At 29.5% G+C, this 20180-nt stretch overlaps 1 protein-coding gene across 1 annotated transcript in view; it reads left to right on the top strand.

Annotated features, from left to right (window-relative positions):
* The window catches only part of stan (Protocadherin-like wing polarity protein stan), a 155420-nt gene that overhangs the window by 26007 nt on the left and 109233 nt on the right, over positions 1 to 20180 (top strand). The window contains exons 8-15 of the mRNA XM_075380015.1: positions 1835 to 1977; positions 3079 to 3243; positions 4095 to 4282; positions 5513 to 5639; positions 8009 to 8197; positions 9101 to 9379; positions 12742 to 12936; positions 17969 to 18140. Coding sequence (XP_075236130.1) covers positions 1835 to 1977; positions 3079 to 3243; positions 4095 to 4282; positions 5513 to 5639; positions 8009 to 8197; positions 9101 to 9379; positions 12742 to 12936; positions 17969 to 18140 — 1458 coding nt within the window. The remainder of the gene's footprint in view (positions 1 to 1834; positions 1978 to 3078; positions 3244 to 4094; positions 4283 to 5512; positions 5640 to 8008; positions 8198 to 9100; positions 9380 to 12741; positions 12937 to 17968; positions 18141 to 20180) is intronic.

The following is a 20180-nucleotide window of genomic DNA, read 5'->3' as shown; positions in this document are numbered from 1 at the left end:
CACATACATATCATCCTCATTCATCCTCTTAAGTAATACATGAACGGTAATTCTCAGAGGCTAAACAGGAAAAGAAAAAACTAATTCCAGGAGGTGTGTACATATTAAATAGATAGTCACGGATAGTTTACAAAGCTTGACTTGGGAGTGATGATTTCACCTCAATATAATAGTTAAGAAACACAACAAAGGGTTATCATATTTTGACATTTGTACATGGAAATTATTCTTAGAAAATGTTTATGATTAAGATCATCCTTCACTTTGACAACTTGGGCTAGGCTGCAGGTCGTGGACCTCTGTCATATCTTCTTGCAAACTTTCTCCATCTTTGTTCTCTTTTTCACACTTTCCTTTATACAATCTATCCATTTTTTGTCTTCTACCTATTATGATTAAATTAAAGGTTTCTGGACATTTTACCCATTATGTTTTGTTATTTGGTTTATATTACACACTTATTTGACCAGTTTTAGAATAAAATTCTACCATTTAAATTCCTTCTTCTAAAAATAATAAACAATTGATTGAAAATTTTGATTAAGGTTTTTGAAATTGTATTCCTTGGACAGTACAGGAAATAGCCATTTATACTATTTAACTGTAATCTATTAATCAGATGTAATTAATCTCCTTTAATTTAAAGCCATAAACTTATCGGTTTCTATGTTTATAAACTATTATTTATAAATAAACCAACAATGGATAGATATCCAATGACAGTTAACTACAATGTGGCACAAGGAAACAGGAAATTTTGTGGTAACTCTCACAAAAGTAAACAAAATGAATGTACAAGTTTTATTGTTGAAAACAAAAAGTAAATTACATGCCATTAATTGTCCCAACACAAAAAATTTCAATTTCTAAAAGCAATACCCGTAAGATGATGGTCATTCGAACATATGGATTCCTGGAAGCGAATGCTGAGATTTTGTATGGCACTTTGAAACACTTCCATAGGGATTTGTGGGACCATGTAGTCTGATGGTTTGAGTTCCTGTACAACTTGAATTTTGTAAGGGTGAAATTTCAAATCGCTGTAGAGTATTATTGGGTGGACAGTCGTTCTGTTTAGGTTCAATGCTGCTGCGTTTTTCCTTGCCGATTGTCATGGGCTCCTTCCAATTGAGGCTCAAACTGCTTCAATGTATTCTGGGGTTTGTTGACCTCCTGGTGGCGTGTTTTTTAGAGCTGAATTTGTTTTCTTGAAATTCTCAACCCATGTCTTGATGGCGTAACAAGGTGGAACACGAGCATCACATACTAAATTGCAATGATGTCGGAATTCCTGTTGAGCAGCAATCACACTGTCACCATTCTTGTAAAATGTCTTCATGACAAATACATGTTGTGTGCCGACCTACTGGTCCATGGTTACTAAATGGTAGATAGTTATGCACAGAATAATGTCACTTCCACCTTTTTCCCAGCTTCTTAGGGCTGCCAATACTACTTTCAAAATTTCCTGTTTACCTGAATATCCTGAATAATGGTTATAGCCATCCTGAATAATGGTTAATAATAATGAATCTTGATGATGTAATGCCATGCCTTAATAGGATTTGAACCCAGAAGTTCTATATAAAAATTTTGCTTATTTTTATTTTCTTCTTTTCTTATAGTCACTTATGAATGTTGTTTTCAAATTCTATTCAGTCTTTATTATAAAAAATTATTCAAAAATTCATTCTTTATTACGCAATAAAGAAAAAGGTGTTGGAGTAGTAACTGTTACCAGTTCTAGGCCTATTTTTTGTTATTCAGAAGGAAATAAATAATTAAATTAATCTGTGATCTTGAATAATTAAAAAATATATACATTTTTTTTCAGATGGTGGTAGTCCTGCTCGTTCAAATACGACTCAATTACTCATTAATGTTAAAGATGTTAATGATAATGCTCCTAGATTTTATACATCACTATTTCAAGAATCTGTTTCTGAGAGTGTTGCTGCTGGTTACAGTATTGTTAGGGTATGTTTATCGATTTTAATTAATAACTTTTAATTTCCTGTTTATACTGTGTATTTCAATTAATTTCTCAGAACTGGCTCAACATAAATATTTAAAAAATGGATGAAACAATTTCTATATTTAGGACACTACTGGCATTACATTTTAGATAAAATTAAAAAAGGGAGATGAATATTTTTCCATTTGATTTTTGACTTTGATTTTTTGAACAAAGAAAAAATACCATTATTTACCTAATTAATAATCACACCTAGCATATTGTTAAATAAAATAAATAACTGATAAAAACTTTTAGTGACTTTTACAAAATATATTCATTTCAGTATTGTTCCGATTAGAAACTGTACACTTCATTCAATTACAGTTATTTTGATTTATTTTTTTTTTTTTTTGAGAAAAATGAATTTTGTAATATGTGAAAGGTAATATGTGAAAGCCTTCTACTCTTCCATAAGTTCAGGTGTTTGCAGTGGATCACAATATAAAAATATAGCAAGAAACTGCTGCATCAATGAAGTTACAAAACTGTTTAAGAACAGTTCTATAACTTTTTCACCAGTTACACTGAATTTTCTATAAACAGTAGCAGGTTGTTAAAACTTTTCTTTGATTTGACCCTCTGTAAGTCTTCACTAATGTTTATATTATATTAGTTTGCATGATCTTTCTATATTTATTTTAAATTAAAGTTCAGTGGTATATAAAATAGTCTGTCCTATTTAAAAAATGTTTTTATTATTTTTTAGTAAAATTCTAAATCATAATCATAAATCATAATTAAATTTTTTTTATATTTATCCAATTCTGTTAGATGCATGTATAAAGTTGACATTTATAAAAACAACCTTTCTTCTTTCCAAATAGTAATAATTAACATAAAAAACCGGTTTTGTTTTTTGTACAAAAACCGTTAGAGATCTGATTTTAATCTCATTTTTTATCAAAAAAAAATTTTTTTAAAAATTAAATGATGCAATTTGAAACAAATAAGTGTTATCTTTTATAACTTACACTGTATTTATGAACTAAGTTAGTTGATATAATAATCATTTCCTAAAAATGTTTCTATTATAGATCAATTATTTTCTCTTTTATTAAAAGGTACAAGCATACGATGCTGATGAAGGTGAAAATGCGGATATAAAATATACATTACGTACATCTGAAATTGGTGGTGATTTACCTATCACTATTGATAACACAAGCGGTTGGATCCATACAACACGTTCACTAGATAGAGAATCTCATAGCAAATTTCAGTTTCAGGTATGAATTTTTAAGATTTTAAGTATAGCTTTTTATAATTATTTTATTAATAAAAACAATTATAACTTTTTTATTATTATTTGCCTACAGAATTTCTTCTTTTCTATTACATTTGCTAGTTTGTCTCTTCTATTTTCTAATGGAAGTCTTGCATCACATATGACACATATAGACAATTTTTTTCTCTTAATTCTGTTATTCATTGTTAAAATAAACTGCTTGAATGAAGTTACCAGATTTATTATTTTTATCATTTAGCTCAGGAGTAATTTTCATCAAGCTATTATTGTGTTAAATTTTTAGTTTACTAAATAACAGACAGAAAAGGTCGATGGGAAAATGCTATTGTGTGGTTGTTTCTTTTGGTAATAAAATGATAAACTTGAAACTTTTTGTGTAATCTTTAGTTTATTTATACCATTCTTCTTCTTTTTTTTACACAAAAAATTTCATCCAAATTGGTACATATGATGAAAAGAGTGCTTGTAAGAGATAAGAATATGTTCTCTTGAAATAAAACAGTATTGTCATTTTGCCCATTAATTTCTTTCCGTTTGTCTATTACAGTTAAGCAATAGAATATGACAACCGCTACGATCTTGTCTATTCTTTAAAAAAATCATCAAAACTGGAGCTTCTAATCAAATATTTTCTGCAGGCAAAAAAGAAACTATACTGTCAAATGATAACTTCCTCCTTTTTGCAGTTTGTTAAAAGTGATTGAAATTTTTTGTTTTATATTGTTACAATTGATAAATATCAGGAAGCTGCTACCTATAGAAGAAAACCACCAAACGATGTCAGCTTGATTTAGAAAATTTGTTTAAAAATTGTATTTTTTTTGTTTTCAGGTTTTAGCTGTAGATGGTGGAACTCCTCCTAAAACTGCCACAGCAAGTGTTATAATTACTGTTCAGGATGTTAATGATAATGATCCAGTTTTTAGTCCTAAACAATATGAAGCTGTCATATCGGAAGATGATTCGCCTGGAACACCCGTCACTAATGTTATTGCCACTGATCCTGATGAAAATCCTCAGTAATTATTTATTTTTATTTTTAACTTGTAATTTTCAACTCTTCTTTGTATTTTTAATTTTTTTTTTTGTCTCTAGTCATTTGAGTTGTTAATTGTATTCTTCACTATTCTTTTTTATCAAATTGGGAAATAAAAGCAAATATGTGGTTTAATTTTTCACAAAATACATAAGTAAATAACTGTTTTGTGAAAAATAACATAAAAAATGATATATGCATAGATTTGTTTTTCATGTCAAAAAATGGGGTATTGGATATTGGGCAAATCTTTATGTTTTAGGTTTCAACTTGTTATTATAGACCAAAAACCATTTTCAGAGAAAACTTTATTAAAGCAAATTTGTTACCAACAATGATATATAAATAAATAAACTTTTTTCAAAATATCAATCCCCACCTCTTAAAAATAAAATATGTATTTTTTTTTGTTATTTTGTTCTGTCTCCCTTCTGTATATTTTTTTTTAAAAGAATATACTTCATACATAGAGCTATCATGAAATGCTTACATTTTTTTTAAATTACAAATTTTGAACCTAAAATGCAGAAAAGTTTTGAAAAATTTATCTTTCTTATTTTAGCCTTTACTGCAGGGGAGTGTTAGATTTAGAGTAAACTTTACTTAAGCAATTTTGCTTAAGTAAATATATATGAAATATTTAATATTATATAATATATAATTTTATATTATATAATATATAATTTTATATTATATAATATATTTAATATTTAATAAATATATTAATATTAATATATTGAATATTTAATATGTACATAAATATTTTTATGTATGAATATTTTTAGAATGTTTCTTAAAATTTATTCCCACCTCTAAAAATGATGTAATTTGATTTTTGTTTTATGATCGTTAACTTGTTTAATTTATTTTTATTATTAATAGCCAAGGAAATCTTGTAGTACTTTGCCAGCTTTTGTAACTGACTAGTCTCGCAGTGTCAAATTGTCATCTTCTTTTATATATCTGCTGTCATGGTCTACTTATGTTATTTTCCTGAAAATTTACTGTTTTTATTCCCTTGAACTTTACTTATTTAGAAAATTAAGCTTTTAGTCTATTGTTACACAGAATGATAAAAAAAAATCAGAGAAGTTATTAAATATAATATATATTCAATCCAAATTATTTTATTATTAATATCACATTTATACAGATATTTTAGTTATAGTATTCTTATTTAACTTAACTATCAGTTTTTTCTTGTATTCTATAGATTACATTATGAAATTACGGGTGGTAATGTTCGTGGAAGATTTGCAATAACGACGCAGAATGGTCGTGGCTTAATTACTATCGCTCAACCTTTGGATTATAAACAAGAGAAAAAATTTATTCTTCTGGTATGTATATCTATATTTTAGTCTAACAAGAGAAAAAATCTATTCTTCTGGTATGTATATCTTTATTTTAGTCTAATTTAATATTGTATTTAGTAATTAGTATATTATAAATGCTTGTTTATATTCTGAATGATATAGTAATTACTTGATACACAAATGGGGCTGGTGTAAAAAGATTATGATACCTGTATAACAATGTATAGTTTTCATCTTCATTAGTATAATTGACCACCATCTTGTGCTGCTTGTGAACAGTAGTAAACTCTTAATTTTGTAAGGTTCAGCTGTCAGATAACTAGATTGCAGTTAGTAATTGGTGATAGTATGCTTCGAAGTAGGGGTATGAATGTGTCATCATATTCCACAAATTTGATCAAGAAGTTCCTTTTTCTTCTTTTTGTGAGTTTATTTCTACATATTATATGAAGTGTGTGGCAATTTGGAAAAACTCATTAGTTTGATAGGAAGATGTTTAGTTTGAAAACTCTTAAATAATTTTTTAACTGTTAACGCAAAAAAAATTAGTAAATAACCTCATTCGAAACGATCTATGTATGAGACCTCTCTCTTTTTCTGTTTATCCTCCAGAACCACCGTAAGGTGGTACTTTAGAGGATGAAATGTATGAATGAAAATTTAGTGTAATCTTGTACAGTCACAGGTCGACCATTCCTTAGATGTGTGGTTAATTGAAACCCAACCACCATAGAACACCGGCATTCATGATCTAGTATTCAAATTTGTATAAAAGTAACTGCCTTTACTAGGATTTGAATCTTGGAATTCTCAACTTTGAAATCAGCTGATTTGCGATGACGAGTTAACCACTAGACCAGTCTGCGGGCTGGAATGAGACCAATACTTGATTGGGGTGGTGTGCTGTAGGTCATTTTTGAAACTAGCTGTAAAAAATATTAAATGGCCAACATTTTTTATTAGGGATACTATAGTCTGAAGCTTTTTATTTCAAAATTTTTGTTTTTTCAATGCCCTTTAAAGTGAAGTGCTGCAACCTTATCCTTCTCTTTTAAAATTTTTGAGTTGCTTCCATGATGGATATTCATACTGAAAAATAGATCATGTCAGAGTCAGTATTTCCTGATTGTAATTTTTCCAAGAAAAGTTTACCTAAAGCCCCCCCCCCCACCCATACTTGATTATCAGCCCAAGTATGTATTAAGTAAAAAAGTTATGTTGTCGGTATTAAACTGATCTGTGTAAAAAAAAAAAACTATGATAATATTAAAGAAATTAAGAAAACTCAGTATAGCCATATGCAAGAATAATTGTAGTATGTCATTATAGATTTATCCTTTATCAGGTAGTTTACTTGTTTGTTTATGGAGCAATGTTTTGGTCGATAAACATTTTTATTGCTAGAAATTTTCCTTGTTCCTATTAACCTTAATATTGTATTTTATTTTTCTATTTAAATTTACATTATTTAGATTTAAATTAACGTCAACATCCTTTCTGTTTTTATAATTATTATTGGCTTATACTGCAAGTCATGGACCTCCAGCCTCAATTTAACTCTGTTTCATCATCATTTCTCCATGAAAACTCTTATCAGGTCTTTTAGAAGACCACCTTTTGGGCCACCTTTGTTTGTTCCTCTAATTCTTCTTCTAGTTATATTTGGAATAAAAATTTCTTTTTCTTATTCTTTTTCCTTAAATTAACTGTAAATACCCAAACCATTGTAGACTGCTATGTTCAATTTGCTTCTTTTATGTTGTATATTCTACATATTTTCTTATTATAGCGTTTCTTGCTTGATTTTTGTATCTCTTCCTACCCCACTACTTTAAAGATTGCATCTATCACTTATATTTTACTGACTTTTTCTTGACCCAAGACTACTTTATGTAAGGCTAGTATCCTACAAGTATTGTCTGTTAACCCTTCATTTGGATTTCCTTTCTCTATATTAAACTCTTTGATAAAATTCTTTTGCCACTTCCACTGTATTACTTACTAATTATCCAGATTGATCCTCTTATTTATAGATATTTTAATCCAATTCCTGTATTAATTTGGATGTAATACTTATTATTGATAGTAATTAAACAATTTTCAGAAATGTGTAGCAGTTTTTTGTGAGGCGACTTTCAATTTTTTGTTTATGATATGTAATCAACATTGATAGATTGACCATTGTTAGTTAAAAGTTGCTTTACAAACTAGTGTATTACCTGATAAAGGATAAATTCATTATGAAATACCTTATTTACTCGCATACGATGTACACTTTTTCAACATTGAAACAAAAAATGTTATTTTTTTGTCGTTTGGAAAAAAGAAAAGAATCTTTATTAATTAAGTTTTGAAAATTATTTGTTTGTATTATTTTCTCTTTATATTTTCAGGTTCGTGCTACAGATTCTGGTGGTAGATTTGATACTGCCACTGTTTATGTTAATATAACGGATGCTAACAACTTTGCACCTGTCTTTGATAATGCTCCATATACAGCAAGTGTATTTGAAGATGCACCAGTCGGTACAACAGTTCTAATTGTTGCTGCAACTGATGGTGACGTCGGTGCTAATGCTCAGGTGATTTTTATTTTGTTTATTGAACATTATAAATTATAATACTACTGTTCTGTTCTGGTAGGGGAATTCTTAAAATTGTCAGAAGCATGTTTTTTTATTAACCTTAATCCGATGTAACCTTTCCTTATGTTGATCTTGTTTGTTAAACGTAAAATAATATCATATCATTTTAAAACTAATTTTTTAAATTATTATTTTATTATTTAAAGTTGGTGTAGGATGTGTGGAAATTTTGTTAATTAAAATATTTTGATAAAATTTTATGAGGAATATGTCAGCAGGCTTAAACTGGTGGCCACTTCAGATAGTAGTTGGTTTTTTGTACAACTCCTAGATAGAAGGCAAAATCCTTGGACAGTTGCACAGGTGCAGAGGGTTGCCGTTCCATTGAAATCCAATAGAGAAACAACTGTCCTGCCAGCTTCTTGCAGATGCCAGCATAATATGTTGATGCAGCAAACATCCCTGACATAATTTTCATGATACTTATCCAAAGAATAAGGTTAAGGAAAGGGAGGGAAAAAAGGGGACATCAACCCATAGGATTGCCCCAGATTGGAAAATTTATTGTTTTTCTAAACCATTGATTACAATCACTTTACTGTTATGTTATTAAATTTCAGACACTAAGTTGATTTGAATTCACTCTTCATTCATTAGACATATTCCGGTGTTTTTTTCTCATGCATGTGAAAGGAGACCCTAATTACATTCATTCCTTTGTGTATAGTTGATATATGGGAACTAGCCAAAAAATCAGTGCACACTTTAGGACACCAATCCTGGTTTTAGTTATATTTTTTATAATTATTTTAAACAGAATTGCTATGTTTATAACCTTATAATATCATTCTTACTAATATTTATTTAATAGATAAAATAATTATAGTTTTTTTTTTTCAGATTGTTTATTCACTAGGTAGTAGTTTAGGAGAAACAACTGAATTTGTTATCAACTCTCAAACAGGTGCCATAACAACAACAAAACCTCTCGATAGAGAAACTCAATCCGGTTATCTTCTGACTGTTACCGCTAGAGATAATGGCAATCCACCTTTGTCAGACACAACTGACATTGAAATATCAGTTTCAGATATCAATGATAATCCACCTATATTTCTTAAATCTAGTTATACTGGTTCTGTACCTGAAGATGCTTTAGTTGGTACAAGTGTTGTACAGGTATGTTTGATTTATAATTTATTATTTCATATTGCTCACATTGTTTAATATTTAACTAATTTTGTCATTATTTACTAGTTTTTATGGTAATTTTTTCTGTAGAAAATTTAACAAGATGTTTTTTATTGAAAAGAAAAGCTTTGTTATTGTTATTATTTTAAAAGTTGTTTGTCAGTGGTGTTTTGGCTTACTTGAATATTATCCCTGTTGAATGTTCATTTAATTTTACTGTATACACAGTTTATATTTGTGCAACCATCTATGCACACAGTGGCTATGAATTCAATTATGCAAACACTGATCAGGAACTTTTCACAATTTTATATCTAATGCCACTAATGTGTTCCAATATAGAGTGTATAATTTGTAAAGAAGAACGATTTGATTATAATGTAATTCATTTAAAATAAGGGATGGTTAAAGATATTTATTTAATGATTATAACAAAACTTTTATAATTTTTACCCATCATTATAGAAAATAGGATATAGTTCATTTTTCCAGTGAAAGATTCTTTGACATTATTTCCATAATGACTATCAAATTAAAGCTGGGAAGGTGTATAATTTTTCCAGTTTTTTTTCATATAATTTACATTTTGAAAAAAGATCAAAATGTTCAATAAAAAATTTCATTCTGATTTAACCTCCCTCGATCAAATAACACTTTTACCTTCAAAATTATGCAGTATTAAAAATATAATTTTGAGAAAAAAATCAAAATTCTTAGTAAAACATTCTTAGTTGACCCCAGAAAAATTGAATGACGTTCAAAATTATAACATCAAAATTATTATTATTACCAGACTATTAATGTAATGTAAATCACATTAATAGTTTTATTCACAAGGACGGATGAATAAAGATTAGGAAACTGCTGAAATTTGTAGTGCGAGTTTTGGCACTACCCATTTCTTCCATGATAAGCTGAATTATTACAAAACTTGTTCAAGGTGAGTTCCAAAACAGTTGACTCTGAATCACATAAACACTCAAATTCATATTTTTATGGAACTTAAACAGTGGTTTTTAATGAAAGGCAGGTTTTAAAAAAAGGAATTTTTTTTATCGCCTCCTAACTAGTGATAAAAATTTTATTCATCATTTTAACTGGAATCCAAAAATCTAAGTACATTAGCTGGAATCTGTCTGAGTACGGATGGAAACATTCAAGTGCATCTTCCGAGAAAAAATTCAAAACCTTTTGGTCAACCTGTAAAGTGAGGCTAATAATATTTTGGAATTATAAAGGCTCAGTTTATTGCGATTATTTGAAACAAAATACAATAGCAGTACTGCCGTGACATGCTAGAAAATAAAATGAAACCAACTATAAGAAGGAAACATTCCTGTTCTCTCAAAAGGCATTCTTCTGCATGATATCACCCGCTTCCATATTGTTCAAAAGACATGGAGAGCTATTCATGCCAGGTCAGGAAGTATTGTCACATCTGCTTTACAGTCCCGATCTCACACCATCGGAATGTTTTTGTTTGGTGCTCTTAAAATGTTTTTATACAGTCAAGTTGATCAACAATGAATGGGTCATTAGTGGATACAAATATAGCTCAGATTCCTCTCTTTTTTTTTTTTTTTTTGTTTAGCCTCTGGAACCACTGTAAAGTATTACTTCAGAGGATTAAAGAGGATGATATGTATGAATGTAAATGAAGTGCAATCTTGTACAGTCTCTGGTCGATCATTTCTGTGGTTTGTGGTTAATTGAAACCCAACCACCAAAGAACACCAGTATCCACAATCTAGTATTCAAATCCATATAAAAGTAATTACCTTTACTAGGATTTGAACCTTAGCTCTCATTTTCAAAATCAGCTGATTTGCGATGATGAATTCACCACTAGACCAACCTGGTGTGTTAGCTCAGATACCAAGATGAACAATTCTTTACTACTGGAATAAGAAAGCTGACAGAGAGATTGTGACAAGTGGCTAAATGTAACTGGAGGTTATGTTGAAAAGTAGTGTTCATTGTCATTGGTTAAATAATAATTTTTCTGTAATCATTTGGTTCTTTATTATCAAATGAGCCTTGCCTATTTACTTTACTTTCTGTTAATAAAGAAAACATTTTATAATAATATTAAAATTAGTAGAAGAAAGAAATGATTGATAATTAATAGAAGTTAAAGAGAGCTAAAGGAAGTATCGTCATATAAAAGTAGATGGATTTTTAGATTTTCAAATTTGTCTTTATGTGGTTTAATATCCTTCCAACAGTCATTTTTCAAAATTTAAAAACAAATTCTGGTGCAGTTCTGCGCAAGAAGACAGAATTTTTTGTTATTTTATTTTGTATATATTTTTTTTGCAATAATAATATATTTTTAGTATAATTTTGTGTAATCTTTGCTCAAGAAATATATAAAACGTAGATGAAATGAGGAAATTAAAAGAGGTATAATTTTTTTTTGTTTAACATTAAAATATATTTTCTGTTCATAAGAAAATTAAATTATTGTACCTGTAATTTGATGAAATAACTAAAAGTAATGAGTAGATCCTACATGCAAGTATCAAGCTAAAACTCAGTCTTCACTGTAACTCACTGCATAAGCGCATTTGGAAAATAGACTAATACAAAATTAACCTCAATTTGAGATTATGTTGTCTTTTGTTGATTTTAAATTGAATAACAGAACCAATCTTCATCAAATTTTCATATGCACACGCAATGTCAGATACACTATTATATCATATCTAAATTTCAGTGAAACTGATGTAGTTTTGGAGTTTTTTGAGTCACAAAATTTTATATGTGAATGTATTTTCATAATTCTCATACCTCAATACATGAAGAAAATTTATTTTTATCCCCCCTCCTCCAATCATGCCATGTGAACAGAAAAGATACCTTAAATCAAGATTATATTGTCTCTTGTTGACCTTAAATTAAGTGTAACTCAGAAACGACTCAACCAATCTTTATCAAATTTTTACATGCGCAACTTCAGATTCACTACAGTATATCTAAATTTCAATGAAATTGATATAATAGTTATGGAAATTTTCTAGTCACAAATTTTATACATATATATATATATATTGTAAAAGATTTAATTGATAATTTGGATTTCATTCAGTTAGCTTCAAATTGAAATAAAATAAATACAGAAAGAGATGGCAATTGTATGAATCGATTAAGCATTTATAAATTAAGATGACTATTATATATGTGGCTGACCAATCATTTAAAATGGTATGCTTGCATCATATATTGGCACTGATTTGAAAGCTAAGCTTAAGTTGAGATAACAAAAAAGTATATTTTTGTATTAATGATTTGGTATTAAATTAAGGGAGTTTCTGAATTATAAATCATGTTAATTGTTATTTCATTTATAGATAAGTGCTACGGATGCAGATGTTGGTTTAAATAGTCGTATTAGGTATGATTTAAGTGATAAGGTTGAAGCATTTGTTATTGATCCTACATCTGGTGTTTTACGAACTGCTAAACCATTAGATCGAGAGAGTGTGGCAGTTTATGAAATCGAAGCGTTGGCTGTAGATAGGGGTGCACCTCCATTATCCAGCACTGTAAGTAAAATATAAATTGCATTGATTTAATTAATCTAAAGTTAACATTTGATTTATAATTATTATTATAAAAAATAAGTAAAATCTAATTTTAATTTTTTTTTTATGATTCATTTTGAACTGAAATTCAGTTCTGTGTCATTTCAATATTTTTTAATTATATTAATAATTCATCATTGATAATTTTTTACATTATTACAGAAACTTATTTAATCATTATTGTGTTGACATGATGGCCAAAATGATCACTGAAAGATTAACCTTTATTCATAATAACTAAGAAAAATTATGTGCAAATGATTACTTTTATCTTCGAGATACTATGCAACATGACACCAATGTTAATGTTAACAACATGGGTCAAAGTATCAGATGTCCCTCATCTTTCATTGGTCTATTACGGTATATGCATGAGAAATCTCAAGATGCTATGACATACATGTGTAAACATGGGTGTCCAGATTTATTTATAATTTTTACGTGCAATCCTGAATGGCCAGAAATAAAAAACAAGCTGTTCACTGGTCAAAAATATACTGATAGACTTATATTATATTCAGAGTTCTCCATTTGAAAATGAAAAAAACTCATATACCTTATTAACAAAAAAGAAATATTTGGTACGGTCAACTGCTCTGCACTAAGTGTTGAGTGGCAGAAACAAGGTTTATCTCATTGTCACTTATTGGTGTGGTTTAGTAACTAAAATACGACCAGATGAAATTGATCTTATCATATCTGCTGATAAAAATTAGCAGATAATTACCAGATAATTAGCAAATAAATTATCATTATTATGTGACAGTGTTTGTAAACATATCTTCTGGACCATGTGGTGATATAAATAAGTCATCACTGAACATGATAAATTGAAAATGTTCATAAAAGTATCCTCGAGTGTACATTTGCAACAATCAAACTGTAGATGATGGTTACCCAACTTGTTGCAGGAAAAGTCCTGAGGATGGAGGTCATACGACAACTTTAAACATGCAAGGTAACATAATTGATATTTATAATAAATGGATCGGACGAAATGATTCCGGAACCGATTTAAACTTTCTCCATACTTAAAATCTCAATTAAAAAAATCGGTTTGCGCCTCCACGTTGGTTCGTCTGGATAACCAGTTAGAAACGTGGAGATTTCTACTGGTGAACTAAATCGGAATCACCTCTCTGGATCACATCCAGAGTTGTAACTCGGGAATTTATTCCCACCCAAGGCTGACTTGCCTTTGAAAGTCAAATATGGAAGGTCTTTTAAGAAAAAATCCACCGTCTGGTAAATACCAGAGAAGGCTGCACTCGGATCCGGTGGGCAGCTGCTTAAAAGATAACAATGAATCGGAGCGTTTGGAAACACCCAAAAACAACACAACTTCAAAATTGAGGATAAGACACAAGCAAATAAACTACATTGCCACTCACAACATTAATTCTCTAACTCAACCCGGCAAACTAAAAACTCTAACAGACATAATGGACAAACAAAATATCCTAATCGCAGGACTTCAAGAAATGAGAAACACTGATCGAGAGCCGTTTGAATCTCAGGGTTACAGAATTTACAAAGGAATCCCCAGGAAACGTGTGATGAAGAATTGCCCACAGTTCGGAACAGGATTTGCAATCAATCTTAAAATAATTGACTCAGTCGTAGAATTTAAGTCTTACTCCCCCAGGATTTCAACCTTAACCCTAAAATCAGCCAATAAATTCTACACCATAATAAATGTCCATGCTCCCACCAATGACAAAAACAATCTTAAAAAAGATAGAGAAGAGATGGACAAATTCTGGGAACTTCTTGACCAAACTGCAAACAACATAAATAAGACCCACACGAAGATTTTAATAGGGGACTTTAATGCCCAACTTGGTAAAGAACGAAGATATCGTGATATTATCGGAAAATGGCCTGCCCAAAAGAAAACTAACAAGAACGGCCAAAGACTTGTTGAATTTTGCAGAAACCATAATATGATCTCGAAATCCACCTATTTTATGAGAAAACCAAACAAATTGGAGACTTGGAAACACCCAGATTGGAAAAAAGGAGAATGGCAACTGGATCATGTTTGCATGGACCGGAATTATCACAAGGAGATTTATAATGTAAAACTTTTACATATGTAAAAACTGAATTGAGGCAAGGAGACGGCCTCTCACCACTCCTTTTTAACTGCGCCCTTGAATTTGTCATGAGAAAATGGTATGAAATAAATCCCAAAAATATAAAAATGGGTACTAAGAAAAACTCCATCACACTAAATTGCCTAGGATTTGCAGATGACCTCGCTCTTTTAGCAAATAATATTCAAGAAGCCAAAACACAAATCATGAGCCTTCAAATCCTAGCACAAAAGATAGGGCTTCATATCTCTTTCGAAAAAACTGAACTAATGGCCATAGATCCTCTGGTAATAGAGCACATTACAGTAAACAATCAGAAAATTAAAATAGTAAAACAATTTAAATATCTAGGGGAAATAATAACTTATAATTTAAATGAAAAAGTGACATGGCAAAACAGGACAAATAAAATGATTAAATCCCAAAAATTAACTTGGTCAACATATAACAAAAAATGCCTTTCTGCTAAAACAAAACTTAAACATTATAAAACTGTAGTACAGCCAGAAGTCACCTACGGAAGCGAGACCCTTTTCAAAATCACTCAGAAAAACCGAATTGAAAAAATTCTGAAAATAGAGAGGAGAATTGTCAGAACGTGTATCAATAAAAAACACCAAAAAGAAGGCCAATGGTGGGTTGTGCCAAATGAGGTGGTGTATCGAGAAATAGAGCCTGTTACTGATACTATGCGGAAAAAAAGAATCTCTTTCTTCGGTCATCTCATAAGGACACCGCAAACAAGACTGTCAAGAAATATCATTGAAAAGCTCTGGTTCCAAAAGCTAGAAGTAGGATGGATCAAAGAAATTAGAGAAGATATGAAAGAATTGGGAATTTCCCTGACTGACCTACAGAATAAAACTGGAAAAATTACAAAGCTAAAAGATAAAAGCATTAGATTTAAACAAAAGACAGACAAACAACAAAATACAACGAAGAGGGTGTTTACGGATGAAGAAAAGAAAGCAAGATCTGAACGGATGAAGAAATACTGGGCAGCTCGAAAGAGTAAAATAACACGCTTTTCTCAGAAAAGATCCAACTAAAATTGACTTAAGTGGTCCCATGTTGGCCGTAAAAGCATAATAATAATAATAATAATAAATGGATCGTTCCACATTGTCCACTACTGTCACGTTGATTTAAAGCCCACATTAATGTTGAATTTTTCAATTCCATGCAAGTGATTTGATTTGATATATCTGCAAATACATTACCAAAGGTTCAGATCAAGCAACTTTTACAGTTGAAAATCAAAGAAATGAATCATACATTAATGGTAGGTATATATGTACATCTGAGGCCAACTGGCAATTTTTTGACTGTTCAATATTTCTACACTATCCCACTATTGTTCACTAAGCGGTTTGTTTAAAACACTATCAACCTATTTATTTCACTGAAAAAAATCTCCTGAGTCCTTGAAAGCACAGAAGACCACTTTTATTTCTTTTTTTGAGCTTTATCAGTCTGATGACTTCACTAAGACACTGTTATATCCTGAAGTTCCCAAATACTATACCTATAATAATAACTAGTTTAGCAGAAGAAAGCATGGAACTGACATTGAAGGATTTCCTGGAATCTAAAAGGATGCTGCTCTGGGTAGAGTATATATATTTCATCTGAACCAAAGTGAATGCTTTCATCTGCGTATGTTATTGCATAATGTTAAAGAACCTACATCTTTGATTACTTGAAAACTGTTTGTGTGCTAGACTAAACAGCTGCTGGCACGGCACTTAACTTACTGGAAAATGATAATCACTGGAAAGACACACTTGCTGATGCTTCTATCTGTTAGTCTTTGCCTAAATTGAGAGAATTATTTGTAATTATATTAGTTTTTTTACATCCTACTCAACTGAATGTATTGTGGGAAATGTTCCAAAAAAACTTTTGTAAAGATCAAATCATGTCAAACCAATAATGTTGAGATTACAATTTCATATGAAATATTGAGTAGAGGTCTTATTGAGATTGAAGATTACATTAAGTGAGAAATACTTATGCAATTTCAGTTTACCATCACCAAAATGTGATAATCAAGAAGCTTTAATGCTTATAATGCAATGCTAAGACTTTCTTTTGATGTTAAACGGAAAGAATTTGTAAATATTAATCTTCCTAAATTTAGTCCCGGATCAACGTCAGGTGTTTAATGATATAAATGACAATTTTGGTAGCAACAACCCTAAGATATTTTTCTTAGATGCTCCTGGAGGCACTGGGAAAACTTTGTTTATCAATCAGCTTCTTGCTCAAATTTGCTCAACTAAAAACGTTTTTATATCATTGATTACAGTTTCACAAAGAGCTCTTGCTACAGATTCAGAATTGACTGAGGTATGAATTTTTGAAAAATTCCTTTTTTTAAGGTTTTTTTTTAGTTTTTCTCTGTAAAAAATAGACCAATCAAATCATTCAAGGGTTCGTTTTAAAGGTATTTTAATTAACTACAACTTCTCGCATTGAAATACTATAATTTCTCATTACTTTTCAATTTAGAAGCAAAAAAAAAAATGAAATAATGTGTTATTTGTCTTTAAACTTTGTTTAAATAACAAAAAAAAGTTAGGAGTTGGAAACAATACATGTTGATCTACAAACCATCTTACATACTATGGTGCAATAAGTTTCCTGTGATCTTTTTTTCTAACATAAAACCAGCTTTTTATTTTTCTGTGCCTTTGCCTAATATTATATAACATATGAGTAGCTTTTAAAGAAAAACTAGTCTTACACAATTAATTAATTCTGTTAATAGGAAAATACCAAAAATATGTCTGCCTTCATTTGTTGCATTTCTTTTGTTAGTATTATAAAATACTATTTATTTTTTCACATAATAGATTTTAAAATTTAAATGAAATTGTAATTTTTTTTTAATATAGGTTATAATTACGATACAAGTTGAAGATGTAAATGATTCACCTCCAGCATTTGAGTCGGATAAATTGGTGCTTTACATAGCAGAAAACTCCCCAGTTGGCTCAACTGTTGGTGAGATATATGCTAAAGATCCAGATGAGGGACCAAACGCTGTTGTACAGTATTCAATTATAGGTAAGTCATTTCTTATTTTTTATAGTGTATGTAATAACTGTAATAACTGAAGGCAGATCAGTAGTACATTATGGCATTCCCTCCACTGCTCTTAGCATCACTCAGCGACTTCTCCTCACACCAGAAACCAAAGTGGTGTATTTCAAAAGTCATATAGATTAATTTACAATGACTTGCACTGTATTATATAATTATGATGTCATTATTGTACTAACGAAATATGTTCTGGTAATTTGTTATTAACCTAACCTAACATAATATTTTCTTAAAATGTACAGTATATGAAGTAATTTATTTATTTATTTATTGAAAGTATATGATTTTTTTCAGATATGTTAAAGTAAGGTTTTTGCTATAAATAAACAGTAACAATGATGTAATACAAAAAAATATGAAATGAGTTGTTTATTATAGGCTGTAATGTTATGACTTTCTTTGATGTAGCATAGTTATTTACAAGAATAATTTCTAAATGGCACATATGCATCAGTAACTAATATTCTTTTGAGTTTTGTAGGCCTACAAAACTATAAAATAAAAATATTAAATTGTACAAAAAATACACAAATAAATAGTGTTAAAGAAACGTGAGTAAAAATAATATAATATAATCATAATTAAATTTATTATAAAAAAAATTATGAATATTAACGACATATTATGGTAAGTTTGTACCATAATAAAAGTAAAATTAATTTAATTAATTAAAACATTAATTCATACTATATTTTATAAATATAAAACATAAAATGATTTCGTATAAAATAATTTATACAGTAGCTCAAATAAATAAATACAGTAGAATAAATAAATGAACAGCTGAAATAAATAGTAATTAAATGAAAATCTAAATAAATAGCAGAAGTAAATGATTATGTAGAATAAGCAGTAATAAAACAATAAAAATAATAGTAAATGCAAGTCTGAATCATTTGGAGATCTTTTTTTGTAGGAACCAGTAGTACGTGTTCCGAATGCCAGGTTATAGGAGTAGGTTAGAGGAGGCAAGTAGTAGAGACAGCTTGTTGAGAGGATCTGCCTTTAAATTTTACGTATGCTATAACCGATATAAAAATTCAGCTTTATAATATAATACTTATTATTGTCATTTGTTTTACTAATAATTTTTGGGTTCCACTAGTAATAACCTGAAACCTAATTATTTTTACCATAAATCTGTATACTTGCCCATCGTGGCTTAATAGCCCCTATATTATTCAACCGAAAATAAAAATTGATTTATAAATAACTATACAAGAAATTTCTAGACTAATAATTAACCATTTTATTAAAATAGTCCTTGAGAGCCTGTACTATGATTCTGTTGTCTTTTCTATACCTCAATAGTCATTGGTATAGTACTTTACCTGATGGCCACATTCATTATTGTCTGTGATTACGCTTGGCTTTTTTTGTTTTGTGAAGCAGCAATCATTCAGCTTCAGTTTCTCTTTTAGTGAACAAAGTCATAGGGGGATATAATATTTTTCAAACTAAAAAGTTCATTATCATCCAGCTGCTCAACATGAAAATGTACTCGACTATACATCCCTTGTACATAATACAAATAATATCCCTTGTTCATTTTTGGCTCCATTGATTTTTTTATAAGAATTATAAATTGTTATAAATTTTTATTTACTAACATGACAGACATCTCACATTCTCGTTTTCGGGACAGTTATCCCTGCTCATTGGTTCTTGCTCCATGTGACTTCTTCCTGTTTTTGAATGCAATTCAAAATTTCAGATTCAATCCAGATTTTTTTTTCAATTTGAGGTTATTCATGAAATACTGGTTAAAACAGAGGAGATAATAAAAATCATGATGCAAGGTGACTTCCAGAAGTATTTTCAGCCATAAAAAATCTTTTAAAAAATATTAAAACTGAAGGGAGATACAGCAAAAGAACAAAAAACATTTATTTCAATTTTAATAGATGGGGTTGATTTTTTGAAAAAAGTGGACTATTTACATACACATTCTTTTGCATTAATAAAGTTTTCTGTAAAATATCTCTGAAGAAAATTGAAATTGTT

This window comes from Lycorma delicatula, chromosome 12 (assembly GCF_047948215.1).
Source record: "Lycorma delicatula isolate Av1 chromosome 12, ASM4794821v1, whole genome shotgun sequence".
Lineage (NCBI taxonomy): Eukaryota > Metazoa > Arthropoda > Insecta > Hemiptera > Fulgoridae > Lycorma > Lycorma delicatula.
The sequence above is the reverse complement of the archived record's forward strand: the minus strand, read 5'-3'. Positions and strand labels throughout refer to the sequence as shown.